The sequence below is a fragment of the Cannabis sativa genome, chromosome 2, assembly GCF_029168945.1.
Source record: "Cannabis sativa cultivar Pink pepper isolate KNU-18-1 chromosome 2, ASM2916894v1, whole genome shotgun sequence".
In the NCBI taxonomy this organism is placed as follows: Eukaryota; Viridiplantae; Streptophyta; class Magnoliopsida; order Rosales; family Cannabaceae; genus Cannabis; species Cannabis sativa.
The window spans coordinates 9,902,499-9,926,395 of record NC_083602.1 but is presented as its reverse complement, the minus strand read 5'-3'; the positions used below and the strand labels follow the sequence as shown (position 1 = coordinate 9,926,395).

The following is a 23,897-nucleotide window of genomic DNA, read 5'->3' as shown; positions in this document are numbered from 1 at the left end:
CGAGTTAATATTATTAATCCTGAAAAGCTATCGAGTATTCGTACACAAGAATGTTATTGCCAAAGTCTTAGAACCCTAATATTTTAGACCTTAGTTTGTGAAATGAATTTCTAATCCTTTGCATGAAGGGATCATGTTCTATTTATAGGCTAGAGTCGAGTTAGTAGGTAAATCTAGACCTGCTAGGGTTTAATTTGTCAACTAGGCCCACTGATGGGTCACAATACAAATTATATTGACTTTGGACCGATTTTGTAAGGCCTAGAATATGAGATAACGGTCGTCAGTACAGATAGGAGACCACTTGATGGTGACAGGTGTGATGCACTGCTTATTGTGTAAAGTAAATGTTAGAGAATATGGCAATGGACAAAAGTTATGTCCTTTTTGGTGGTGCGCACACTCCCCAAGTCTGAAAGTAAATGTCAGAGAATATGGTGATGGACAAAAGTTATGTCTCTTTTAGTGGTGCGTGCACTCCCTAGGTATAGGGGACAAACCTTTGATTTGGTGGGATTCTGTATCAAAAGGATGCCGCATAGGATGATTTGCAGATTTTTCTTCAGTTGCCCCATTTCGAATTACCGCATGTATTCGTATAGGCTTTGTCAGACTTTTCATCTTTTAGGCAAGTTTCCCTTCCGGGACTGTTAAGGTTCGACTTTATTTTGTCTGTAAATTGGACCAATTTCCAAATCCGGAGATATGATGAGGATCCATTGAGAGCTGACCCACTAGCTTAATTGGACTTAAAAATGGGCCCATCTCGGTTAATTTTAGGCCTTAGAGATACACGTGTTAGCTATCCAGAAACACAGATAACACCAAGGAGCATATAAATATGGAACTTTCCCTTCATGCCAAGGGTTAGAAATTTTGAGCAAGAAAGACTTGTATGAAAAATACTCCATAACTTAAGAGCGAATAATATTGACTCGTGGACTAAGATTTATTAACACCTCCAACCATGTAAAAAATCTCTTCTTGTCCATTTTACTTTCTTCAACTTAATCTTCTTTTAAATCGGTCATTGAAAAACTTGGTAAACATAAAGAAATACAAAATGATTGTATATGTTAATGTAAAATTGTGGTAAAATATGGTATATTTGAAAGATATCTCATAAAAAATACCGGGCCAGAATTTTGGATCTTATCTGTTTGAAACCCTAACGGCTAAGCCCACCAGTACTACAAGAATCCAACCCAGCCCAGCCTATCCCAAATGACCCAAAAGTTCTTTCCACTTCCAAGGACTCAACATCATCGTCCGCCCTCATGGTGCTTCCTCGGCAATAAGCACAAAATATAAGTACATTTTTCCACAAATTCCCTGTTACAGTCTTTTGTTCTGCTCCTAAAACCCTAGTAACCATTATCATCACTATTAACCATCGGAGCTTTCTCTGACCTCTATTATATCCCCAATTTCCGATGGCCAACCCATCGGAGTCTCTCGTCTCCATCGCCGGGTTGGTCTCTACTCAGTCCACCTCGATTCGGGTTCGGATCTTCCGATATGATATTCCTGCCATTGTCAAGAATTCAGGTTACGCTAATTCTTCTCCCCAGCTTCAATCTATTTGTATTTGTAACTTATCCGTTCCATGGCCGAGTTATTGATATTTTTGAATTTGAGTGAGTGCGCTTTGTCCTATTGATTGAATTTGATTATAATTTTATCTTTTGTTGTTGCAGAGCTGAATTCGGAGTTGGCATCTAGTTTAGTAGATGTAATATTTAAGACATTGTACATGTATGATGATCGAGTTTCAAGGAGAGCTGTAGATGATGTCATTATCAAGTCTCTGGGTGAGACTATTTTCATGAAAAGCTTTGCGGGAGCTCTCGTTCAATCAATGGAGAAGCAGGGAAAGGTTCAGTCATACGTTGGTTGCTTAAGGCTTCTTCAATGGTCGTTATATCTCCTTACCAAGAGCCAGTTTGCCACAGTTTCGAAGAATGCGTGTTGTAGAGTAGCCACAGCACAGGCTTCGTTGATCCATCTCCTTATGCAAAGATCTTTTCGGGAGAGAAGGGCTTGCAAACGGACGTTTTTTCAGTTATTTTCTCAGGTTAATTCCGCTTAACTTTATATGCATTATGTATTATTCCTTATTTTTTATTTTGGTAAAGGTCGGGAATTTAGACCTTTAATGTAGTTGCAATTAGCCAAGTACGACAACTCTATGCATTTTATATTTACATTTTGGGAAACCTTCTCAGCTAAATTCTTACCAAAGTATATATCTTTTGCAGTCACCTGACATCTACAAAATGTATATAGAGGAATTAAAGGGCGGGCGGATCCCATACATAGATAGTCCTGAGTTTATAGGGTTATTAATGGAGTTCTCGATTACTTCAAGTAAATCATCTTCTTTAGTTGAACAATTCAAGGTAAGAAATTGTTGGTTACTTTATTTTCCCTTCCCCCTTTTTTGTGAGGAGCTATATGTGCTTTGTGTGTTCAAAGTGAATGGGAAAAACAGTCCACTAGGCCTTTTCATCTAATGCTGCTAGATGGTAATACTGAAGTGATCATATTGAACTTGCTTATATTGGGTCAGTTAAGACTTGAATTTCTGTTTTTCTCTTCACAGCCAACATTTCTTGATATATACGTTAAAGCAGTCCTAAATGCAAGAGAGAAGCCTGCAAGGGGTCTTAGTGAGGCATTTCATCCCCTTTTTACACATATGTTGCATGAAGATTTTCAGAGTACTGTGGTTCCAGCTTTTCTTAAAATGCTGAAGCGGAACCCTGAGATTGTATTGGAGTCTATTGGCATTCTTTTAAAATCAGTCGACCTGGACTTGAGCAAGTATGCTGTTGAGATTCTTTCAGTGGTATTGCCACAGGCTCGACATGCAGATGAGGCCAGAAGGATTGAGGCATTGGCAATAGTAGGGTGTTTGAGCAAAAAGTCAAGTAATCCAGATACTTTGGAAGCAATGTTCAATGCTGTAAAATCTGTTCTTGGAGGTCTGACTTTACCCTATCATTATGTTTCATTAAAAAGAAGAAAGATAACATCTAGTTGGTTTGGCTTTTGAAGAATATGAAGCAATATATTATTTTTTTAACTGTACTGTATCTAATTCTTCTTCTAAGCTACTTTTAACTCTAGATATCAATTTCAACAGGCTCAGAAGGAAGACTTGCATTTCCTTACCAGAGAATTGGACTGATCAATGTGCTGCGAGAATTGTCTAATGCTCCTGATGGAAAACACCTCAATAGCCTATCACAGACCGTATGCAGCTTCCTTATGTCTTTCTACAAGGATGACGGTAACTTGTTCTATCCTCTTTTTTTTCTGTTACATGTTACATTCCTTTTGGGTGAAAATTTGAGTCCCTTCAGTTTATCTTTATTTGACGATAGTTTTTCAATGTCTTGCATTTATATTGTTTTAATTTGACATGGGGTGTTTTTAAAAGGTAATGAGGAGGTTAAGTTGGCAACTCTGTCTGCGTTGGGATCTTGGGTAGCGCACTATGCTGATGTTGTTCAAGCTGATGTTGTTTCATTCATTGCTTCTGGTCTTAAGGAGAAGGAAGCATTAAGAAGGGGGCACCTTCGCTGTCTACGAGCATTATGCAAACATGCTGATGCTGTTTTGCGGGTTTGTTGGCAGCCATAGTTTGATTTGGTTGTGCTTCTGTTGGCTTGTATTTTATAGGATTTTCCATTTGACCTATATCGTGATTATGAATTTCCAGATCTCCTCATTGTTGGTCCCTCTTATCCAACTTGTGAAAACGGGTTTCACAAAGGCAGTTCAACGTTTAGATGGCATATACGCTTTACTTTTAGTTGGGAAAATTGCAGCTGTTGACATCAAAGCAGGTTCTCATCATCTTCTTCTTTTGTTTTAATTTCTACATCGGTGAGCATGTACAATTGTTGTTTGCTCCACCTATTCCCTCTTTTGTGTATTAATTTTATTAACTCTGCCCTTCTAAATAAATCTATGCTCAGATGAAACTGTTGTGAAGGAAAAAATATGGTCTTTGGTTTCTCAAAGCGAGCCTTCTCTTGTACCAATAACTATGGTAGCTACTTAAAGATTCTTTGTTCTTTGAAATTGTGTTTCCTATGTTCCTATTTTTCTCTCCTTTGATGTATTATAAGCTGAGTACTGCTGCAGGCCTCAAAGTTAACAACCGAAGATTGTATGACATGTATTGATCTTCTTGAGGTTCTGGTGGTAGAACATTTTCACAGGTGCTGTTCCTTTATCTTGTTAGGAATATGCCTATTTTATTATTTAATAGTTAATATTGACTATTCAATCTTTTGTTTCTTTACTATACAGGATTGTAGATAACTTTTCTATGAGATCAATTTTACAGGTGAACTGAATCTGTTGGTTGCAAAAAGTATCTTTTTTTTTTGGTTATGAAGTTCAATCTGGCGCTAAGAGATTTTTTGTGTGGTGCAGTTTGTAATCTTTTTGGTATGCCACCCAAGTTGGGAAGTTCGAAGAAGGGCTTATGATGCTGTCAAAAAGATAGTTGCTGCTGCTCCACAGTTAACTGAATCTCTTTTATTTGAATTTATGAATTTTTTGTCTCTTGCCGCGGAAAAACTCTTGATTACTAAAACAAGGTACATATTGGTTTTAAGATCCTCCTCTTCGTAGTTTTGCTTTTTAATAATTTTTCTCTTTTGGATGAGGGGTGTTTGATATGTATGTGTCTATATATACTTATATATATTTATTCAAGTGGTATAGAGGGTAGCTTAATTATATTATGTTCTTTTCTCAAGGAAAATACAAAACCAGTAAATGTCTATGTATATAAAATATACTTTATATACATATATATATATTCAAGTGGTAGAGATGGTGGCTTAATTATATTATCTTCTTTCTTAAGGAAAATACAAAAGTTGCATTTTCATATTTACAACTTTTACTATTTTAGCTTCTCTGTACCTGCTGGTTGTCTCTTCTTGCTAAATCTTATTCATCACATCATTTGACAATAGATCATAAGATGGTTTTCACGGTAATGATTCGTTTATGTATTTTGCGGAACAAAATTTGTTAGGAGGGTTTTTATATATATTAATCTCGTATGCTTTTAACATTTGTGTATAGTACAATGTGTTCTGTATGTCAGAAGAAAACATCTGTGCCCCTCTGCTCATCTTTATTCAGTTATTGTATAAGCTTAGGTCCAATTGTTTGCAGCCTGATGCATGTTGATTCGTTTTTCTATTAATTGCCATTCTTTGGGTGATCTAAATTCGTATTGCTGTAGTGACACAGATAGTTCATTGGACGCTCAAGTGCCCTTTCTTCCATCTGTTGAAGTTTCAGTTAAGGCTTTAATAGTTATATCATCAGCAGCTCTCGCTGTTGATCCAAGTGCATCCATGCAAGTTATGCTCTGTGCACATCATCCATACATTGTTGGCACCGCAAAAAGGGATGCGGTTTGGCGGGTAAGTATTTGTTCATTTATTGGTTTAAAATGGACTTTTCCTTTATTTTCATTTCAATGTCATTGTTAATTTGGAAGCTGGAAATCTTAAATCATGTTAGTTGTATCAATATCTTTTAATTACATGTATTAAAGCTCACTGGTTTAACCTAATATGTAGTTAAAGGATTAATTATAATATTATATACATTAAATAACTTTACTACAAAATATGTGCATAATAAATTCATTAGTTTAGACAGTATATTTAGTGAAAACTTATTTTCATTTTCTTATACTAAGTATATAATAAGAAAGTTTTCTTGATTAATTATGAATATGGACTATTTGATAATAAATTGATAATTACAAATAATCAATAATTTTAAATAATAAACATACACTGACTATTTATCTTTTCTTGGTTTAACATTTCTTGGTTTAACAGAATATACTTAAGAATATTCTGTTAAATTTAACGATTAGGTTTGATCTTCCATTAACAAATAAACCCAATAATTAAACCCAAAAAATTAAACTATCTTTTAAATATTAATAAATTCTTTTTAAATTAAAAAAATCATCTTAGCCACATATCTCTCTAACAAACCTATCTTGGGAGAATATTAACTTTATTTATTTTTTAAAAAAGAAAAATATAGATAAAATGTCTAGAAAAGATAATATAAATGTGAGACTGTATATGAGTTGCCCCTTCTGTAATTACCTAGAAAAGATAAAATGTATAGATAAATATATATATGTGAGACTGTAAGAGAATTTAATTCAAAAAAAAAAATAATATAAATAATTATAGAAGGGGGCAACTCATTGCTATCGGGGAAGAAGAAGATTGATTGTGTTGGCTTAGGGATTTTTGGGCTTGGACTTAAGAAAATAAAAATAAGATGAAATGGGCTGTAATTAGTATTTACCTTATATGTTTGTGCTTATTTTTAGTTTTATTTTTAATTTTACTACCAAGAGGAGAAGGTTGAAAAATATTAGAATGTGAAAATATTATTGGTGCTTATTAGTAATCTGCAAAGAATGTGAAAGTCTATAAATGTATAGTTTGTAGCTATTATTAGATATAAAATAAGATAATAGAACTTTTTTCAATTAGAAGATTAATAATGTACATTTTACTATTAATAACATACATTATTATAACATAACTTTTACTTACTAAATATACTGACACATATTTTATTTTTATAAAACAAATCGTTCAAATAATTATACTATTTTAATTATTAATTAAAATAAAAAACTAAAATATTAAATAAAACTAACACTACGCTTGGCACGTAACAATCACCTAATTTTTTATGTCTTCATTTTTTGCAATATATTAAGTTTTAATGAATATACGATAATATAATATAAATATTTACATAAATGTTTTATGCTTAAATTTTGATTGTTTACATTTTATTACCTTAATTGAAAATTAAAAATAATCAACATTTAGTAAACATAAATTGATATTATTTATTAAACAGATAATCTGTATAATTTTTTTGTCTAATTAATTTTTAGTAAATATAATATTATATAATAATCACAATATAAACATAATTGTTTATATATTTAGATTTATTTGTTTATTTTTTAGTAACTTAATTAGAAATTGAAATAATTAACATTTTTAAATACTAAACATACATTGATATTGTATATAACATGCATATGGTTTGTAATTTTATTTGTATATTTTTATTTTAAAAGTGTTTAGTTTTAATAAACATGTTATAGTAAGGTTATTATAGTATAAATGTGTTTATATTTTGATTATTTTAAGGATGTATATTTTTAAATAATAAACATATATTGACATTGTTTATTAAAAGTACATATTTTATAAATTTATTTGTATAATTTATTTATAAATTAATTTTTAATAAAATAAATGTTTATGTGAAAAATCATAAACATTTATGTTTATGATTAATTTGTTTAAAAATTACTTAGAAATACAAATATCAGTTTAATATAATTAAATGGTTAGCTTCAATTAATTTAAATTTTGAATAATAATATGAATATTATGCAATTAATATAGGATGATGATTATTTCTTTTTAATATATTATATAGATGGTAACTTCTATAAATAAGTGTATTAATGGACACAATACATTATTTATAATAATGGTACATATTTTGTGTTAGACTGTAAAGAAGTTATTTTGCACATATATTATATAGTAAATTTAGTTGTACATTGATGAAAAATGCCCTTAAAAAAACTTGCTTCTTTTTTATTTTTTTTCTTTTCTTTTTTGGAGCTTTGAGATAACTCTTACAGAAGTATGATAAATTTATGTACTAATGTAACTATGCAGTAATTGCAGGATTTTTAAGGCATTTATGTTTCATTTATGCGTGTATTTCTGTCACATGTTTTGATTTTAAGATATTATAATGGTTGTCAGACATTTGCCCTCTTGTTGCTGATATTTGCTCATCTTATTTTTCTTCCAGAGGCTGCGTAAATGCTGTCAAACATGTGGTTTTGACGTCATTGGTATTATTTCAGCTGATATTGAGAAATTATGCAAGGTAAACTTGGTACTTTGTAACACTACTCGTTACACTTTTGAGAATTTTGTTTTATCTATACTATAGATCAATCTTAAGACTTTTGTTTTGAACTGACAATGTGCAGTAGGTTCTTAGTACTTGTGCAAATTAATCTTAGTACTTGCCTAAGATTAATTTTGTATTTTTAGAAGTTTGTGCATTTGTAGATCAATCTTAAAATGCTTGTGCTGAACTGACAGTGAAGATAATTTTGTTTTTTTTATTGTTGATTGTAATTGATTCGAAAGTATGACAATTCTCTTGGCCTCATATTGTTTCAATAGTATTCTTGTAATCACTTGATAATGTTTGAGTTTTAGGGATTACTTGGACCAAAGGGGTTGATGAGTGCCAATCCACTTGCACAACAAGCAGCAATTTTCTCGCTATCGACTTTGATGTCTATATCTCCTGGAGAAACATACATAGAGTTTGAAAAGGTTAACGCCCATAATTGATTACTTACCCAATATTTTGATGTTTTTGGTTTAGTAGGCCCATGTTATTATCTTTAATTGTCTCTGATTGGAATCTTGTGACTATTCCAGCACTTGAAAAGTCTTCCAGACAGACAGTCACATGATCTTCTTTCTGAAGATGACGTTCGGGTAATTTTTGTTTTATCTCTATATAATTTAAGGCAAAGAATTCATCCATCCTTTTTCTTTTTCCTTGCTGGTGGCAACCTCAAGTTTAATTAGAATATTTTTAGTGCCGAGGGTGGGGACAAATATTCAACAATATTCTTATATCAGTTTACTAATAATTGTGAATTTGTGATTAGTTTTTTTTTAATCATTACTAAATGATTAGTGAAAATTGTAGATTAACGACATGATCTTGGTTTGATGCTTTCTTTGAGGGAGCCTCTTTGGCATTCTACCTTTTTTTTTTTTTTTTCTAAAGTAATACTAGGGAAACCAACTTTTATATGTCTATCGTAAGGATATCATCCTATAATATTGGTTCATTTCGGCATGAGCCTAGGCATGGGCTGTCTGGGTCAAGGTTTCATGGCTGTTGGCTCCTTATTAATAGGCAGCTTTTGCATGTTGAATATACATAAATTTACACAGTTTAACACTTTTTGATTTAAATCTAAAGAATGAAATTAAAACACTTTGAACATTGAAAAAAATATTCTGATGTATATGACGTATATAGCTTGTTTTAATTTGTCATTAGATCAACTTGTGTGATATTATGTGAAAATGTGTCCATTTAACCTATCCTTCATGCTATTAAATTCTCTTATTGTCTGTGTATAAAGATGTTCACACATTACTGTGTGGGTTTCTCCTCATTTTCCTTTTGTACCATTATATGCATATTGCCTTTTTATTTTTCTAAACCATCTGTTCACCTTGTTTCAGATTTTTCACACTCCTGAAGGGATGCTTTCCAATGAACAAGGTGTTTATGTTGCCGAATCTGTTGCTACTAAGAACATGAAGCAAGCTAAGGGCCGTTTTCGGATGTATGAAGATGAAGATGATGCAGTAATTTCTTGGCCCTTATATTTTTTCTTCATTGTTTTCACAAATACACCCCCTTTTTTGTGTTGCTTCTCTTATTTTTATCTTCTTGTAATTATCTGTCACATTTGTATTGATTTTCATCTTAGGGGAATGGTATTTCCAATCATTCTGTGAAAAGAGAGCAAGCTGCTGGGAAGAGGGAGCCTGTAAAGTCAACAAAGAAAGCTGGCATGTATCTTTACATTTTTCTATCTTTTAAGGAATTTGTTGTTCTGAATGCCATTTATCTAACATGTATTTATTTGTTATTCTTAGACAAAGGCAAGACTGCAAAAGAGGAGGCACGTGAGTTACTACTTAGGGAGGAAGCATCAGTACGTGAGAGTGTGCGAAAAATTCAAAAAAATCTCTCTCTGATTCTTAGGGCTCTTGGCGAGGTGGCCCTTGCGAATCCGATATTCGCACATAGTGAACTAGCTTCTCTGGTTTGTTTCATGCTACATTTTTCAATCAAGTTATATTGGTATCTTTAACTTGTCTGAAACTTATTTGTTCTTCATGCATCTTCCATCAGTTCAAGTTTGTCAATCCATTGCTAAGGTCACCTATAGTAGGTGATGTTGCCTATGAAACAATGATCAAGCTTTCGAGATGTACTGCTGCTCCACTTTGTAATTGGGCCCTAGACATTGCCACTGCTTTACGCTTGATAACAACTGATGAGATTCAGGTTCAGTTGGATTTGATTCCTTCAGTTATTGAAGGAGAACAAAAGGCAGTACCTTCTTTGGGTCTTTTCGAGAGAATTGTTACTGGCCTTTCTGCATCTTCTAAATATGGACCTCTTCCTGTAGATTCTTTTACTTTTGTTTTCCCAGTAAGTTATTTTGCTTCTTTTGGACTAAAATAATGTTCATCGGGGCTTCCTTTTCCTAATATTTTGTTATACTTTACATCAGATAATGGAGAGAATTCTGTTGTCCTCTAAGAAGACGGGTCTCCACAATGATGTTCTTCGTATTCTTTACATGCATATGGATCCCTTACTCCCACTTCCTAGGCTCAGAATGCTATCAGTAAAGATTCTAACTTTTCAGTGCTACTTACACTATTCATTTTTGTATTTCTATTTACCTTGGGGATGTGCTTATTCTCCATTGTTTCTTGTTCTTCTACTCATTTCTTGCAATATAGGTCCTTTATCACGTTCTTAGTGTCGCCCCAGCTTATCAAGCTTCTATTGGCTCTGCGCTAAATGAGTTGTGTCTAGGTCTGCAACCAGATGAAGTGGCACCTGTATGCTCCTTAAACTTTGCATCTCAAGTTATTTCACTGGACATATTTATCTTAATATACGTTTTTACAGGCTCTGTATGGAGTTTATGCTAAAGATATTCATGTGAGAATGGCATGCCTGAATGCCATTAAATGCATTCCTGCTGTAGCTGGTCGATCTCTTCCTCAAGATGTTGAGATAGCTACAAGCATATGGATTGCTTTACATGATCCAGAAAAGGTTTGGCTTTTGAACTTTTTTCATTTTCCTGGTATGTAAATTATATAATCTTTATCTTGTCCTTTCATTGTGATGCTTCTAGATTGCCAGCTAGCATTTTACTTTTTTTTTTTTTTTCTATTTATTTATTGTGTCTATGCACTTTCTCATTTTCACTGCATACCTAGAGGTGTCTTATTTTATTGTAAAAATCAAAATATTGCATTTCCACGTTTTCCCAATTTGTGCATCATCCTTGCACAGGGGCCATGCCTAATCTTCTTTGTATTGTTCCGATTTTTCCAAATGTCCCCGAAGAGAGTATTGCAATTTCATGTTTGGCCATCAAATGTCTGTCTATTAATTTAGTGACAGTACTTCATAGGTTTGTCATTTTTAACATCTGCACAAGAAGTAGACATTCATTAATGCACTGTGAATTTGCTATTATTATTATTTTTAAAACAAAACATTGCTATTTTTATTATAGATATAAAACCAAAGCCTGCTATCTATATAATTATCAGGGAAGCAGAGAACAAGATAAAAGTTCCTAAATCACAGCACTATGAACTAAACATAAAGCATACACAAAGCACTGATATCTCTACTTTAGTCAGTCCTCAGTGAAATGAAAATTCATAAACGCTTCCTTGTTGTAGTGGCTAACTAATCTCTGTCCCAAGTAGCTTCTGTACTATCTTTAACATCTTCAATGCCTCACTATGAATTTAGATTCTAAATTTTCAATGTGTTACACAATTACACTGTCATGTATGAGGATTGGTTTGGCCTTTATATTGTTCTGTCATTAATAGAGTAATCTATATCAAATTTGATTTCAAGTTTTTTTTTTTTATCATTCAAGTATCTGTTTCCTACATTGATTTATGGAGAGTTCTTAATATTGTTATCAGCTCATCAATAATCAGGGTGAGGAAATTTTGTGTTTCCTTTCCATTGCTTTATTTTATTTTCTTAAATTTTAAGATATGAGTAGGCAACATAGTGGGGGAAAATTATTTTCAAGTCCTTTATTGCTGGTTTTGGTTTTTGTCCCTTTATTATATCGCTCTTCAGTCAGTTGCAGAAAAAGCGGAAGATATATGGGACCGTTATGGGTACGACTTTGGGACTGATTATTCTGGACTTTTTAAAGCTCTTTCCCACATTAATTACAATGTGCGGTTGGCTGCGGCCGAGGCATTAGCTGCTGCTTTGGATGAATCGCCCGACACTATACAGGTGTGTTTATGTTTGATCTGACATACTTCATTTGCCTTAGCACTGTAGATTATTGAAAGTCTTTTATTATTCAGGAATCTCTGTCTGCCTTATTTTCTCTGTACATCCGAGATTCTGGTTTCATGGATGATAATCTTGATGCTGGTTGGCTGGGTCGACAAGGAGTTGCTTTGGCGTTACATGCTGCTGCTGATGTTTTGAGAACAAAAGACCTTCCTGTTGTCATAACATTTCTGATTTCACGAGCACTGGTAGGTGTTTCGTTTTGTTTTAATATTTCATTCTCTTATTTGAAAACTTTTATAGGTGAACAAAAAACAATTTTATGCTTTGTGTTTATACTAGTTGGTGTGCTTTTTTCAATAACCTTGAATAACAATTATTTCAACCGTTGATTCTTTCCTCGAAAAGGAGAAAACTGACGGCATTAACATTCTGTATGCTTTTGAATGTGCAGGCAGATCCTAATGCAGATGTTAGAGGAAGAATGCTTAATGCTGGCATCATGATTATCGATAAGCATGGAAAAGAAAATGTTCCCCTATTGTTTCCCATCTTTGAGAACTACTTAAACAAAAAGGTAGGTCCTCTTTTCCAACAATATATTCTGTTTTCAAAACTACCTGTTAGGTAGCTGCTCTCATTTTTGACTGGAAAAAGTCAAAAGTGGAGGAATAAAGTGTTATATTTTGCGAAGAGTGTGTATACTTTCCTGTGTATGTGTTTGTATAACATATATTTTTTAATGTTTATATTTTACATCTTCTCTTCTATTAGGCATCAGACGAGGAGAAATATGATTTGGTTCGTGAGGGTGTTGTTATTTTCACTGGGGCATTGGCAAAGCATTTGGCGAAGGTGTTGATTTTTTTTTTATTCCTCAACCTCATTTTCTGTCTGTCACTTCCTGCTATTTATTGATGAAATGATCCTTTTTGTTCTAACATCTGTGTCTTGTCACTTCTTTTTATTGATGAAATGATCTTTTTCTTCTAACATCCGTTTCTTGATTCAGGACGACCCTAAAGTTCATACTGTTGTAGAGAAATTGTTAGAAGTTCTGAACACCCCTTCAGAAGCTGTTCAAAGAGCAGTCTCTGCATGCCTGGCTCCTTTAATGCAATCAAAGCAGGTATCTACCAGTCAATGTGTACATTTTTTTTTTTTGCATTTAAGCCTAATTAAATTGATTCCTCAAAAAAAAAAAAAGCCTAATTAAATTGACATCTCAACCCAACGATTCAAAGCTCTAGAATTCGATCCTATCTACTGATTGTTGATCTTTAAATTAAAGATCTGTTAGTTGCACTTGGGTAGAACTCACTCTCAAAAGCTAGCCTAAGAGAGAAGACCACCAACCAATCCCATACTTAGTCGATGTGGGATCCTAACAAGATCTCAAAAAGAAACTTAATTTAATATCTCATGTGGAGTAATTTAAATCATTCCTGCTGCACACACAGATATAACTCACTGGCTTTTGTTCTCTTATTACTTTTTGGCCTTATTTAGCAGAAAGCTTAACTTTTTTTCAATGTTTTTTCCCGTGCATCAGGATGATGCACAGGCACTCGTTACTAGGCTTTTGGATCAATTGATGAAGTGTGAAAAGTATGGGGAGCGGCGTGGAGCAGCTTTTGGGCTTGCTGGAGTAGTCAAGGGATTTGGAATCTCTTCCTTGAAGAAATACAACATTGTGACTGTACTACGAGAAGGTCTAGCAGACAGGTTTGCTTCCATCTTACGCTTCAAGCAGACATGTTAAAGATGTAGTGTTAACTATTATGTTAACCTCCAAACAGTTCGAAGAAACTTTAAAACATTTGGTTATTGGTAGAGATTTGTGTAGTTGTTAAACTTTAAAATGAATTATTATCTAATTGCACCAGATGTTTGGCTACTTTCTGAGATTTGAGAGGAATATGGTTGGGTTGATGTTTCAAAAAACTTTCTTCTACTAAATATAATTATCTCATCATAGTGGATCTGGAAACTTTTCTAAGACGAGGAAAGAGAAAGGGGGGATGGGAAGTTGCTTGTGTTTTTGATTTTTGCGCCTACATTTTGTTTACCATTTTTGCAATAGTTAACTTACCATTTTGATGTTTCATAAAAACTTTCTTCTACTAAATATAATTATCATCATAGTGGTTCTAGCAACTTCTCTAAGATGATGAAAGAAAAAGGGGGGATGGGAAGTTGCTTGTGATTTTGATTTTTGCGCCTACATTTTGTTTACCATTTTTGCAATACTTAAGTTACCATTTTGATTTTATTTTAACACCACTTAATAATTTATTTCATCTGAATATCCCTTATTATTTTTTTAATAAGACTACGTCAATGTTTAATATTTGTTTCTCTTTTCATATAAGGAACTCTGCAAAATGTCGTGAAGGAGCCTTGTTGGGATTTGAGTGTCTTTGTGAAACACTTGGACGATTATTTGAGCCGTACGTACAAGATATTGTAATGGCTACACTATTATGCTTTTATATTTTATGATTTACTTGATGTTTACTTTTATTCTTTATGTTTTCAGTTATGTGATTCAAATGTTACCATTACTTCTGGTTTCTTTCTCGGATCAAGTTATTGCAGTTCGTGATGCTGCTGAATGTGCTGCCCGTGCAATGATGTCGCAACTCAGTGCTCAGGGGGTGAAGTTGGTCCTTCCATCTCTCTTAAAGGTGTTTAATTTTCACTTATCATATATATACAAACATTCATATAAATTAATTTTTTGGAGCATTTGTTTACTTATTATGCTTGTTTATTTTCATTTACAAGCTAATTCTTTGTATGAAACATTTAATTTAATGCATTAATTTTGCAGGGTCTCGAAGATAAAGCTTGGCGAACAAAGCAAAGTAGTGTTCAATTACTTGGTGCAATGGCCTATTGTGCTCCAGAGCAATTGTCCCAGTGTCTCCCTAAGATCGTACCAAAACTGACAGAGGTCTGTCTCTCTTTGGGTTTCTGAATTTGTTTTTTATTTTGTAAAATTTTTTATGCTTGTACTTAATTTTGTTTCATCTTTGTCCTTAAACATCTATGAATGAAGGTTTTGACAGATACCCATCCAAAAGTCCAGTCAGCTGGGCAAACGGCACTTCAACAGGTTATTTTTTTTTTCTTTCTGATTCATATAGTAGTTCTTTGTTCTATAGTTGTTGTGATTTTCTTTTTCCTTTCATATTTAGGTGGGGAGCGTAATAAAAAATCCAGAAATATCTTCCCTTGTTCCTACACTTTTGATGGGTCTTACAGATCCCAATGACCATACAAGATACTCCCTTGATATTCTTCTGCAAGTAAGATTACAGATTAAAATCTTATTTTGTAATATTCGGAGTTTACTTTGTTGATTGACTTGACTAACTTATTTCAATCATATGGGGTTGTTTTGTTTATTGGCTGAAATGCTTAATGGATTCGCTGCAGACAACTTTTATTAATTCAATTGATGCACCGTCACTAGCATTATTAGTTCCAATCGTTCATAGGGGACTAAGAGAGAGAAGTGCAGAGACAAAAAAGAAAGCTGCACAAATTGTGGGAAATATGTGTTCATTAGTTACAGAACCAAAGTATATGATTCCATATATTGGGTTGCTTCTGCCTGAAGTGAAAAAGGTTTGTTTCATAAATTTCTGCATCTTTCCTTGCCACTGGTGTTTCATAAGATTCTTGCAATCTAGTTGTCCATGAAAGCCTCTTACTTTTCATGTCAACAAAAATAGGTTCTTGTGGATCCAATTCCGGAAGTTCGTTCAGTTGCAGCAAGAGCTCTTGGATCACTTATACGTGGAATGGGTGAAGAAAGATTCCCAGATCTTGTTCCTTGGTTATTAGATACGCTTAAATCTGATAATAGTAATGTTGAGCGTTCTGGAGCTGCTCAGGGATTGAGTGAGGTCAGTTTCTTTGTTTGAGGAAGATTTAGTTTCAAGTCTTTTTAGATGCAACTTTTGTCTGTTCTTAATATTGATGTATGAACTGCGTTGAACTGATTTGAAGTAACCCTTTTTATGGACAGGTCAATTGGAAATATTTTTTTGATTACTGTGTATTCTCAACATTTCTTATTACTTATGATGTCTCTGTGGTCAAATTACTTTCTAGGTTTTGGCTGCCCTTGGAACTGAGTACTTTGAGCATTTACTTCCTGATATTATTCGAAACTGTTCTCATCAAAAGGCTTCTGTGCGCGACGGATATTTGACACTTTTTAAGGTGAATTGTAGATGGTGGCTTTTTTGTTTTTGTGTTATTGGAAAGAGACATGGTCACTTGTCCATGAGTGAGCTCCTCAGTCCTCCCATGTTTATTAAGAACCCTCACTTACGGTTAATTGTGGATGGTGACATTACCAGCATTATATTCTTGTTGGTATTCAGAAAGTTAACTTGGTGGTGTTGTTTATGTATGTAGTATTTCCCGAGGTCATTGGGCATCCAGTTTCAGAAGTATTTGCAGCAGGTCTTGCCTGCAATTTTAGATGGTAACTAAATATCTCGAAATAGTTTCATTATAAAAATGTCTTTTGAATTTTATTGTTCTCTTTTCAAGATTCTTTCTCAATCTAAACAAAATGTATGTTTCTTGCAGGTCTTGCTGATGAAAATGAGTCTGTACGTGATGCAGCGCTAGGGGCAGGGCATGTACTGGTTGAACATTATGCAGCAACGTGAGTGGATTACTCATTTCCTCACTCCCAAAACTTTTTCCTTTATAAATTTTATGTTACTTGATTCTAAGATGGATAGTGTCTGAAATTATTATTACTTTTTGAATTTTATGTTACTTGATTTTAAAATGGTTTGTAGTGTCTGAAGTTATTATTAGGTTATTGTGGAGCATATATTGCAGAAAATATGCCCGAACCTTATGAATAACAAGTGTTTTTACATCTTAAACACTTTGAGTGTTTTGAATTCTTTTCTGAATCATTTTCTAGCGCCGGAAACCTTTTCAAAATCATTGGATTATGAGTGGTTGCAGTGGTGTTTTACTTTACATGTCAGACTTTTCTCTGAAATCATAATTCATCAGATTTCCTTTTTTTTAACCCTAATTTCCTTCTTGTTTGTCACTTTCTCAGGTCTTTACCTTTGCTCCTTCCGGCTGTAGAGGATGGCATATTTAATGATAGTTGGCGTATTCGGCAAAGCTCTGTAGAGTTATTAGGTGATCTTTTGTTTAAGGTAAACACTTTTTTCCCTTGTCCATTTTTCTTTCTAGGAGTGTTGTCACACTTACATTCTTTGATAGCTGAATCTCATTTCATTCAGGTTGCTGGAACTTCTGGGAAAGCCTTACTTGAGGGTGGAAGCGATGATGAAGGTGCTAGTACTGAAGCGCAGGGGCGTGCTATCATTGAGGTTCTTGGAAAGGAAAAACGTGATGAGGTTCTCGCTGCATTATATATGGTTCGAACTGATATCAGTCTGTCAGTGCGTCAGGTAGGGAGAACCAGAGAACATGAGAACCAGTTATTTGGCGACATTTTCTTATGTATCTGAATATTGACTTCATACCCAACATTTTTACACTGATTTTTACTGTATCAGGCTGCTTTGCATGTTTGGAAAACTATAGTTGTAAATACTCCAAGAACTCTGAAAGATATTATGCCAGTCTTGATGAATACACTCATTACTTCTCTTGCTTCATCATCATCTGAGAGGCGACAGGTTTGCATTGTCTGGTTGATCTGGTCAGTTTTAGAGTCCTCATTGAACATTTCTAATTCAAGCTCTCACGTAGGTTGCGGGACGAGCACTTGGTGAACTTGTCCGTAAGCTTGGCGAAAGAGTGCTTCCTCTAATCATACCTATTTTATCGAAAGGACTGAAGGATCCAGATGCAAGCAGAAGACAAGTCAGTTTTTTTTTTTTGTATTGCTTTAATTTTTGCATCATACAGAAATATTATATCGTGATAAAAATTATAAGTTAATTTTTGTTAAGAGTCCATGTTTTGGAGAAAAACCCTCTTGAAATGCAGTGGAAATAAAGTTAAGACTGCAAATGTGGTTGATGGAAATTATATAGAAAGGGAGTGCAATATATATATGTGACTAATTAATGTCTTTGTTTTCTTATTTGACACTTTCAGTGACCAGCCTGTTTACTTCATTTTCTGGCATCATTTTTCACATTTTTATTGTATGTTACGAGTAATTAATGTCCTAGCAGCTTACATTATACCAGAGGTAATAATTGTTTTTTCTTACTTAATGATATGATTTATAGGGAGTATGTATAGGTTTGAGTGAAGTGATGGGCAGTGCTGGTAAAAGTCAGTTAATAAGTTTCATGGATGAGCTCATCCCAACTATTCGGACAGCACTTTGTGATAGGTTTGTGAATGTGTTTATGGTCTACTGTTTGATTATCATATTATTTTATGTAAAGGAGTTAGTTTTAATTTTTTTTTCTGCTGACAGCACACCTGAAGTTCGAGAGTCTGCAGGCCAAGCATTCAGCACTCTCTACAAGGTTTTTTTTTTGTTTCCTGATTCATTTATCTTTGCAATGGACTATGTGATTTTCTTTTCTTTTCATTGTTCATTATCTAATATAATCATCATTAAAATGTTTCGATGTAGAGTGCTGGATTGCAAGCAATTGATGAAATTGTTCCAACCCTTTTACATGCTTTGGAGGATGACGAGACGTCTGATACTGCACTTGATGGCCTTAAGCAAATCTTGAGGTAGAATATACATATGATCTTTCTCTCCTTGTTTTCAATCTTCATCCTTTCCCCTGCACAGATGTGTTGCCTCCAAAAACTAAGCGATTCTGTTTGTTGTTTTAGTGTCAGGACTTCAGCAATTTTACCTCATATTTTGCCGAAGCTGGTCCATCTTCCTCTTTCGTATGTTTTCTTTCTTAACTTTAGTATGTTTTGCATGTTTCTTTGTGAGGACATTCATATGAATTTTGGTTAATTTTAGTGCTTTCAATGCACATGCATTGGGAGCTTTTGCTGAGGTTGCTGGAGCTGGTCTTAATTCTCATCTTGGCCTTGTTCTTCCTGCTCTACTCTCTGCAATGGTTGGTGCTGACAAGGTATGCAAGTAGCATTCCACTTTCACGTTTTATGGGGGTTTTTTATTGCTCAAATTAAGTTTCAATTCACTTCTTGCTTACTTTTATTCATCCATTGATCATATGATGACTTTTACTTACATGCTGTATGTAATATTCATTAAACTTGTATGTTATTTGTGGATACGGTAGGATGTTCAAAATCTGGCTAAGGAAGCAGCGGAGACTGTGGTCTTAGTTATTGACGACGAAGGTATCGAATATCTTATACCAGAGCTTCTCAAAGCCTCTAATGATAGCCAGGTATTTTTTTAAACCTAGACTTGTATATACATGTGAGTACCATCAAGAAGTGAAATCTTTCAGTGTTCTTAGTTCTTACTTTTTATATGATTTTTAGCCATGCAGTTCCTGATTAAAGTATTTTTAGTGTCAGTAATTTTCTAATCTTTTGGTCTTTTTTCTAGTTGTCTTTCTTAACTGTAGTTTTCTTGTGTTACTTTACCAAGAGTACAAGGGTTGTTCGTTTTTGAACGCGCAGTTCCTGATTTAAGAACCTTGCTGATGTTATCTTTCTCTAATTTTGTTCTCTATATGATTTTTTTTCAGGCTTCGATAAGAAGAAGTGCTGCATATCTCATTGGATATTTTTTTAAGAACAGTAAACTATATTTGGTTGATGAGGCTCCAAATATGATAACCACTCTGATTGTTCTGCTTAGTGATTCAGATTCAGCTACTGTTTCGGTATTTTCTATCTTATACGAATAAGTCACATTTTCTTCTCAATTATTGATGCTTACAGAATAAAATTATGCTGTCAGGCTGCTTGGGAAGCTTTGTCAAGGGTTGTGGGTTCTGTTCCAAAGGATGTACTTCCTACCTATATTAAACTAGTACGAGATGCTGTTTCTACATCTAGGGATAAAGAACGGAGGAAAAAGAAGGTGAGAGAGTAATTAAGATATTATGTGTCTGTTCAGGTTTGATTGATGCTGGTTATCATATCTGTGAAACGTAAGCTTTCCTAATCATCATGTTTGTTAACTTGCAGGGGGGACCAGTTCTCATACCAGGATTTTGCCTACCCAAAGCACTTCAACCATTGCTTCCTATATTTCTTCAAGTATTTTTTTTTCACCCTTTATCTCAAAGTACATATGTGACACTCTTTTCTTTTTTCTTGCTACTATAACATTAACATGCTTTTTTAGTTTTCTTTTTGTAATAAAATAAGCAAGAAACATAAGTTTTTAAGTAAATTGTTGGGTTTAACTCATTTGCATCAGTAAATTTGAGATTTTTTTCTTCTTCGTTAGGGCAGGTTAATAATCTGTTTCATTATTCTGATGATGTCTCTGTGGAAGGCTAATGATATCGAGATGTGATTTGATATCTTCTTTTTAGGGTCTGATAAGTGGTTCAGCTGAATTAAGAGAGCAGGCTGCGCTTGGTCTTGGGGAACTAGTTGAAGTGACTAGCGAACAATCCTTAAAAGAGTTTGTCATCCCAATAACAGGGTACGTGCCCCTGAAATTTTATGCAGTTATACTTGAGATATTGAGAGCTAATTTCATTTATTTGTAATTGTCGATCGCTTCCGATACTTCCTCTTTATATTCCATTAGTAGCTGTGATGATTTAGTCTCTTTCTTTCTTTTTCTTCATTTTACACCAATATGTTGGTCTATATAATGTATGGATGTGTTAATTATGTACTTGATAAATTGTAACCTATGCTTAGTATATATATTTTGATTCTTAATCTAATCATCTTGCACCCAAATGGGGAATCTTTTACTGTGATGACCTAAACTGTCTGGGGTGAGACTGAGAGTGACTTTTAGAATTTATTTATTAACATTCCCACATAGAGTGAAGCATGCCATTGATTCTTTTTATGTCATGACTTTCACGACCAAAGATTATTATTATTATTATTTTTATTTTACATTGGCACTGTTAAATTAATAAACACTACATCTTTTATATTCTCATGTCTGAAATCCATAGTCAGTTTATTGATCTGATTTTTTGTTTCTTAAACACCAGGCCTCTCATTCGGATAATAGGTGATAGATTCCCTTGGCAGGTCAAAAGTGCCATCCTTTCTACTTTAACAATCATGATAAGAAAAGGTGGGATGGCCTTGAAACCGTTTCTTCCCCAGCTTCAAACAACATTTGTTAAGTGCCTACAGGACAGCACAAGGTAGGTGCAGAGTACATGGATCATGTCTGTAGATTATAGTGGCCTAGTGGGCTTGATGTTTGTACTTTTTTGCATCTCAAACTAACTATAGTCATAATATGCTATTACTCATCCCATCCATCCACCCACACCTGAATTACAAATTTTGCTGTGCATTTTGTTTATGCATAGATTTCATTCATCTTCTCTTTTTTCTTGCTTTTGCTTACTATGTTAGATAATGAGTGCAGGACTGTACGTTCGAGTGCTGCCCTTGCATTAGGGAAGCTTAGTGCTCTCAGTTCCAGGATTGATCCTTTAGTGGGTGACCTCCTAACCAGTTTGCAGGTGATTATTATTTAATGTCATCAAGAAAGATTTCTTTTAACCAGGAAATACTTGAGTTAATGGATTTGACTGTACAGACATCAGATGGTGGCATTCAGGAGGCTATTTTGTTTGCTCTGAAAGGTGTTCTAAAGCATGCTGGGAAGAGTGTCAGCGAAGCTGTTAGAACACGTGTGTATGTTACTCTTAAAGATTTGATTAATCAGGATGATGAGCAGGTTCGAATATCTGCTGCAAGTATTTTGGGTATTACATCCCAGGTATGGTTTTTCTTCTTCCACTTTTCTTTTGTCTAAGAGTATGAATCGGTTGTGGTTCCTATCATTCTTGTAAATTGTTCAGCTCTTATTGACCTGGTTTAACTTCAATTTTGCAGCACATGGATGTAGCTCAACTGGGTGAGCTGCTGCAGGAGCTCTCAGATTTGGCCTCCTCTCCTAGCTGGTCTGTTAGGCATGGTTCAGTACTCACAATTTCTTCCATGCTACGGCATAATCCATCAGCAGTTTATACTTCTACGTTGTATCCTTCTATTTTGCGTCATCTTAAAAGCACTTTGAAAGATGAAAAGGTACTTAATTCTTGAGACACCTTTTACAGGTTTTTTTTTTGGTGGGGGACTAATTCTTAAAGACATTTTCCTTCCCAAACAGTTTCCTCTTCGTGAAGCTTCGACCAAGGCTTTTGGAAGACTACTGCTTTGTCAAATTCAAAGCGATCCTTCAAACTCTTCCGCACATTTAGATATTATTTCGTGCCTAGTTTCAGCTCTTCGTGATGATTCCAGTGAAGTCAGAAGAAGGGGATTATCTGCTCTTAAAGCAGTTTCAAAAGTAAGTAGCTTTTAACTCTTGAAATTTAGAGGCAAGTACAGTACACAGGGATCTTATTTGTGTGTTTAATATTTTTCAGGCAAATCCTTCTACTGTTTTGGGTTATGTGAATGTGATTGGTCCTGCACTTTCTGAGTGTATGAAGGACGGAAGTACTCCCGTGAGACTTGCTGCTGAAAGATGTGCTTTACATGTCTTCCAGTTAACAAAGGGTAATTTTGTTCTTGTGGTTATTCTCAATCATTGTTTTGGATGTTTGTTTGCATGAATGAGTGTAGATTTTTCAATGTCCGTGGCCAAATTGCAAGAGTTGTTCACCATCACCATCACCATCAGTTTGACATGTTATTTTTAAATTCTAAAAAGTAAAGAGATGAAACAGTTACTAAGTGTTTGGCTTTGGTTTATTTTCCAGGCACAGAAAATGTTCAAGCTTCCCAAAAGTTCATCACAGGCTTAGATGCTAGACGATTATCAAAATATCAAGAGCATAGGTATATTCCACACAACTCCTTTTTTAGTTTCTTGCTATCAAAGATCATTACATGGCCTTTCAATAGAAACATGGAAAGGGATCACAGAAAAATATCTCTATTTATATCAAAAGTACCTGTTCCTTTTTTATATATATATATTTATATATATAATTTTCACTCTGATCATTTAATTTATTATTCCTGGAAATGCAGTGATGGCAGTGATGATAGTGAGGATGAGTTGAGAAGTGGTTGAGAAAGTTATTTATTTTTTTTGGCAACACCATAATTTTCGATCAGAGACAAATGAGTAGATAAAGAAAATAGAGGGTTTTGATACCCAAATTTTCGGACCTGGGTGTTCTCTTTTAAATTTAAATGTCATTAAATTAATTTGAGGATCATGTATAGAAATGATTTATCGCTTTTTGTAATTTATTTTCTTGTGACTATCTCCTATACCATTTTTTGAAGTTTAATGTATTAAAGAGCTCGTTTATTTGGAGAAAAAGTTATGTAGAATAAGGCCTTCCCAGTTTTTAATGTTGGGTATCAAGTTGTAACATTATAATGAGCAAGTAGGAATTTTCATTTTTCAAAATTATCTCAATTCTTATTTTTAATTTACGAAACGTAACTTATTTCAATTCTGTGTATTTTTCTGTGTCAGAAATCAGAACCTTTTTTCCGCAGGTGTTATATCATGTTTACATTAAAGCAAATATGTATGGTTAATATTTACATGGAAATTCTCT

The 23,897-nt window shown here is 33.9% G+C and overlaps 1 protein-coding gene and 1 non-coding gene across 2 annotated transcripts; one reads left to right on the top strand and one right to left on the bottom strand.

Annotated features, from left to right (window-relative positions):
- Positions 1 to 1,250: 1,250 nt before the first annotated feature.
- LOC115719694 (protein ILITYHIA) lies at positions 1,251 to 23,796 on the top strand. Its single transcript, XM_030648839.2, has 60 exons — positions 1,251 to 1,548; positions 1,698 to 2,074; positions 2,259 to 2,399; positions 2,603 to 2,984; positions 3,146 to 3,292; positions 3,443 to 3,627; positions 3,725 to 3,851; positions 3,984 to 4,057; positions 4,153 to 4,229; positions 4,321 to 4,357; positions 4,447 to 4,613; positions 5,273 to 5,456; positions 7,921 to 7,998; positions 8,340 to 8,459; positions 8,568 to 8,627; positions 9,393 to 9,518; positions 9,644 to 9,725; positions 9,813 to 9,982; positions 10,072 to 10,374; positions 10,457 to 10,573; positions 10,692 to 10,793; positions 10,864 to 11,013; positions 12,073 to 12,237; positions 12,312 to 12,488; positions 12,695 to 12,817; positions 13,015 to 13,095; positions 13,253 to 13,369; positions 13,793 to 13,965; positions 14,613 to 14,690; positions 14,780 to 14,927; positions 15,074 to 15,196; positions 15,302 to 15,358; positions 15,441 to 15,551; positions 15,682 to 15,873; positions 15,981 to 16,154; positions 16,363 to 16,473; positions 16,672 to 16,741; positions 16,849 to 16,927; positions 17,342 to 17,444; positions 17,532 to 17,702; positions 17,811 to 17,933; positions 18,007 to 18,120; positions 18,495 to 18,601; positions 18,689 to 18,740; positions 18,851 to 18,957; positions 19,063 to 19,122; positions 19,202 to 19,316; positions 19,488 to 19,598; positions 19,905 to 20,042; positions 20,120 to 20,242; positions 20,350 to 20,421; positions 20,703 to 20,815; positions 21,348 to 21,506; positions 21,737 to 21,833; positions 21,911 to 22,093; positions 22,210 to 22,404; positions 22,487 to 22,666; positions 22,746 to 22,878; positions 23,082 to 23,160; positions 23,356 to 23,796. Exons 1-60 carry the CDS (start codon positions 1,434 to 1,436, stop codon positions 23,396 to 23,398), a joined length of 7,878 nt encoding a protein of 2,625 aa, XP_030504699.2. The 5' UTR covers positions 1,251 to 1,433; the 3' UTR covers positions 23,399 to 23,796.
- On the bottom strand, positions 11,207 to 11,314 carry LOC115721612 (U6 spliceosomal RNA). Its single transcript, XR_004012620.1, has one exon. It is a non-coding gene; the product is annotated as a U6 spliceosomal RNA (small nuclear RNA).
- Positions 23,797 to 23,897: the final 101 nt, after the last annotated feature.

What these genes read in the sequence shown, in the direction of transcription:
- LOC115719694 (XM_030648839.2), top strand. Translation starts at nt 1,434, where the DNA reads ATGGCCAACCCATCGGAGTCTCTCGTCTCCATCGCCGGGTTGGTCTCT. An exon ending in TGGCAAAGCATTTGGCGAAG is followed by an intron (nt 13,096 to 13,252) that starts GTGTTGATTTTT and finishes TTCTTGATTCAG; the next exon opens with GACGACCCTAAAGTTCATAC. An exon ending in GTTGAACATTATGCAGCAAC is followed by an intron (nt 16,928 to 17,341) that starts GTGAGTGGATTA and finishes TCACTTTCTCAG; the next exon opens with GTCTTTACCTTTGCTCCTTC.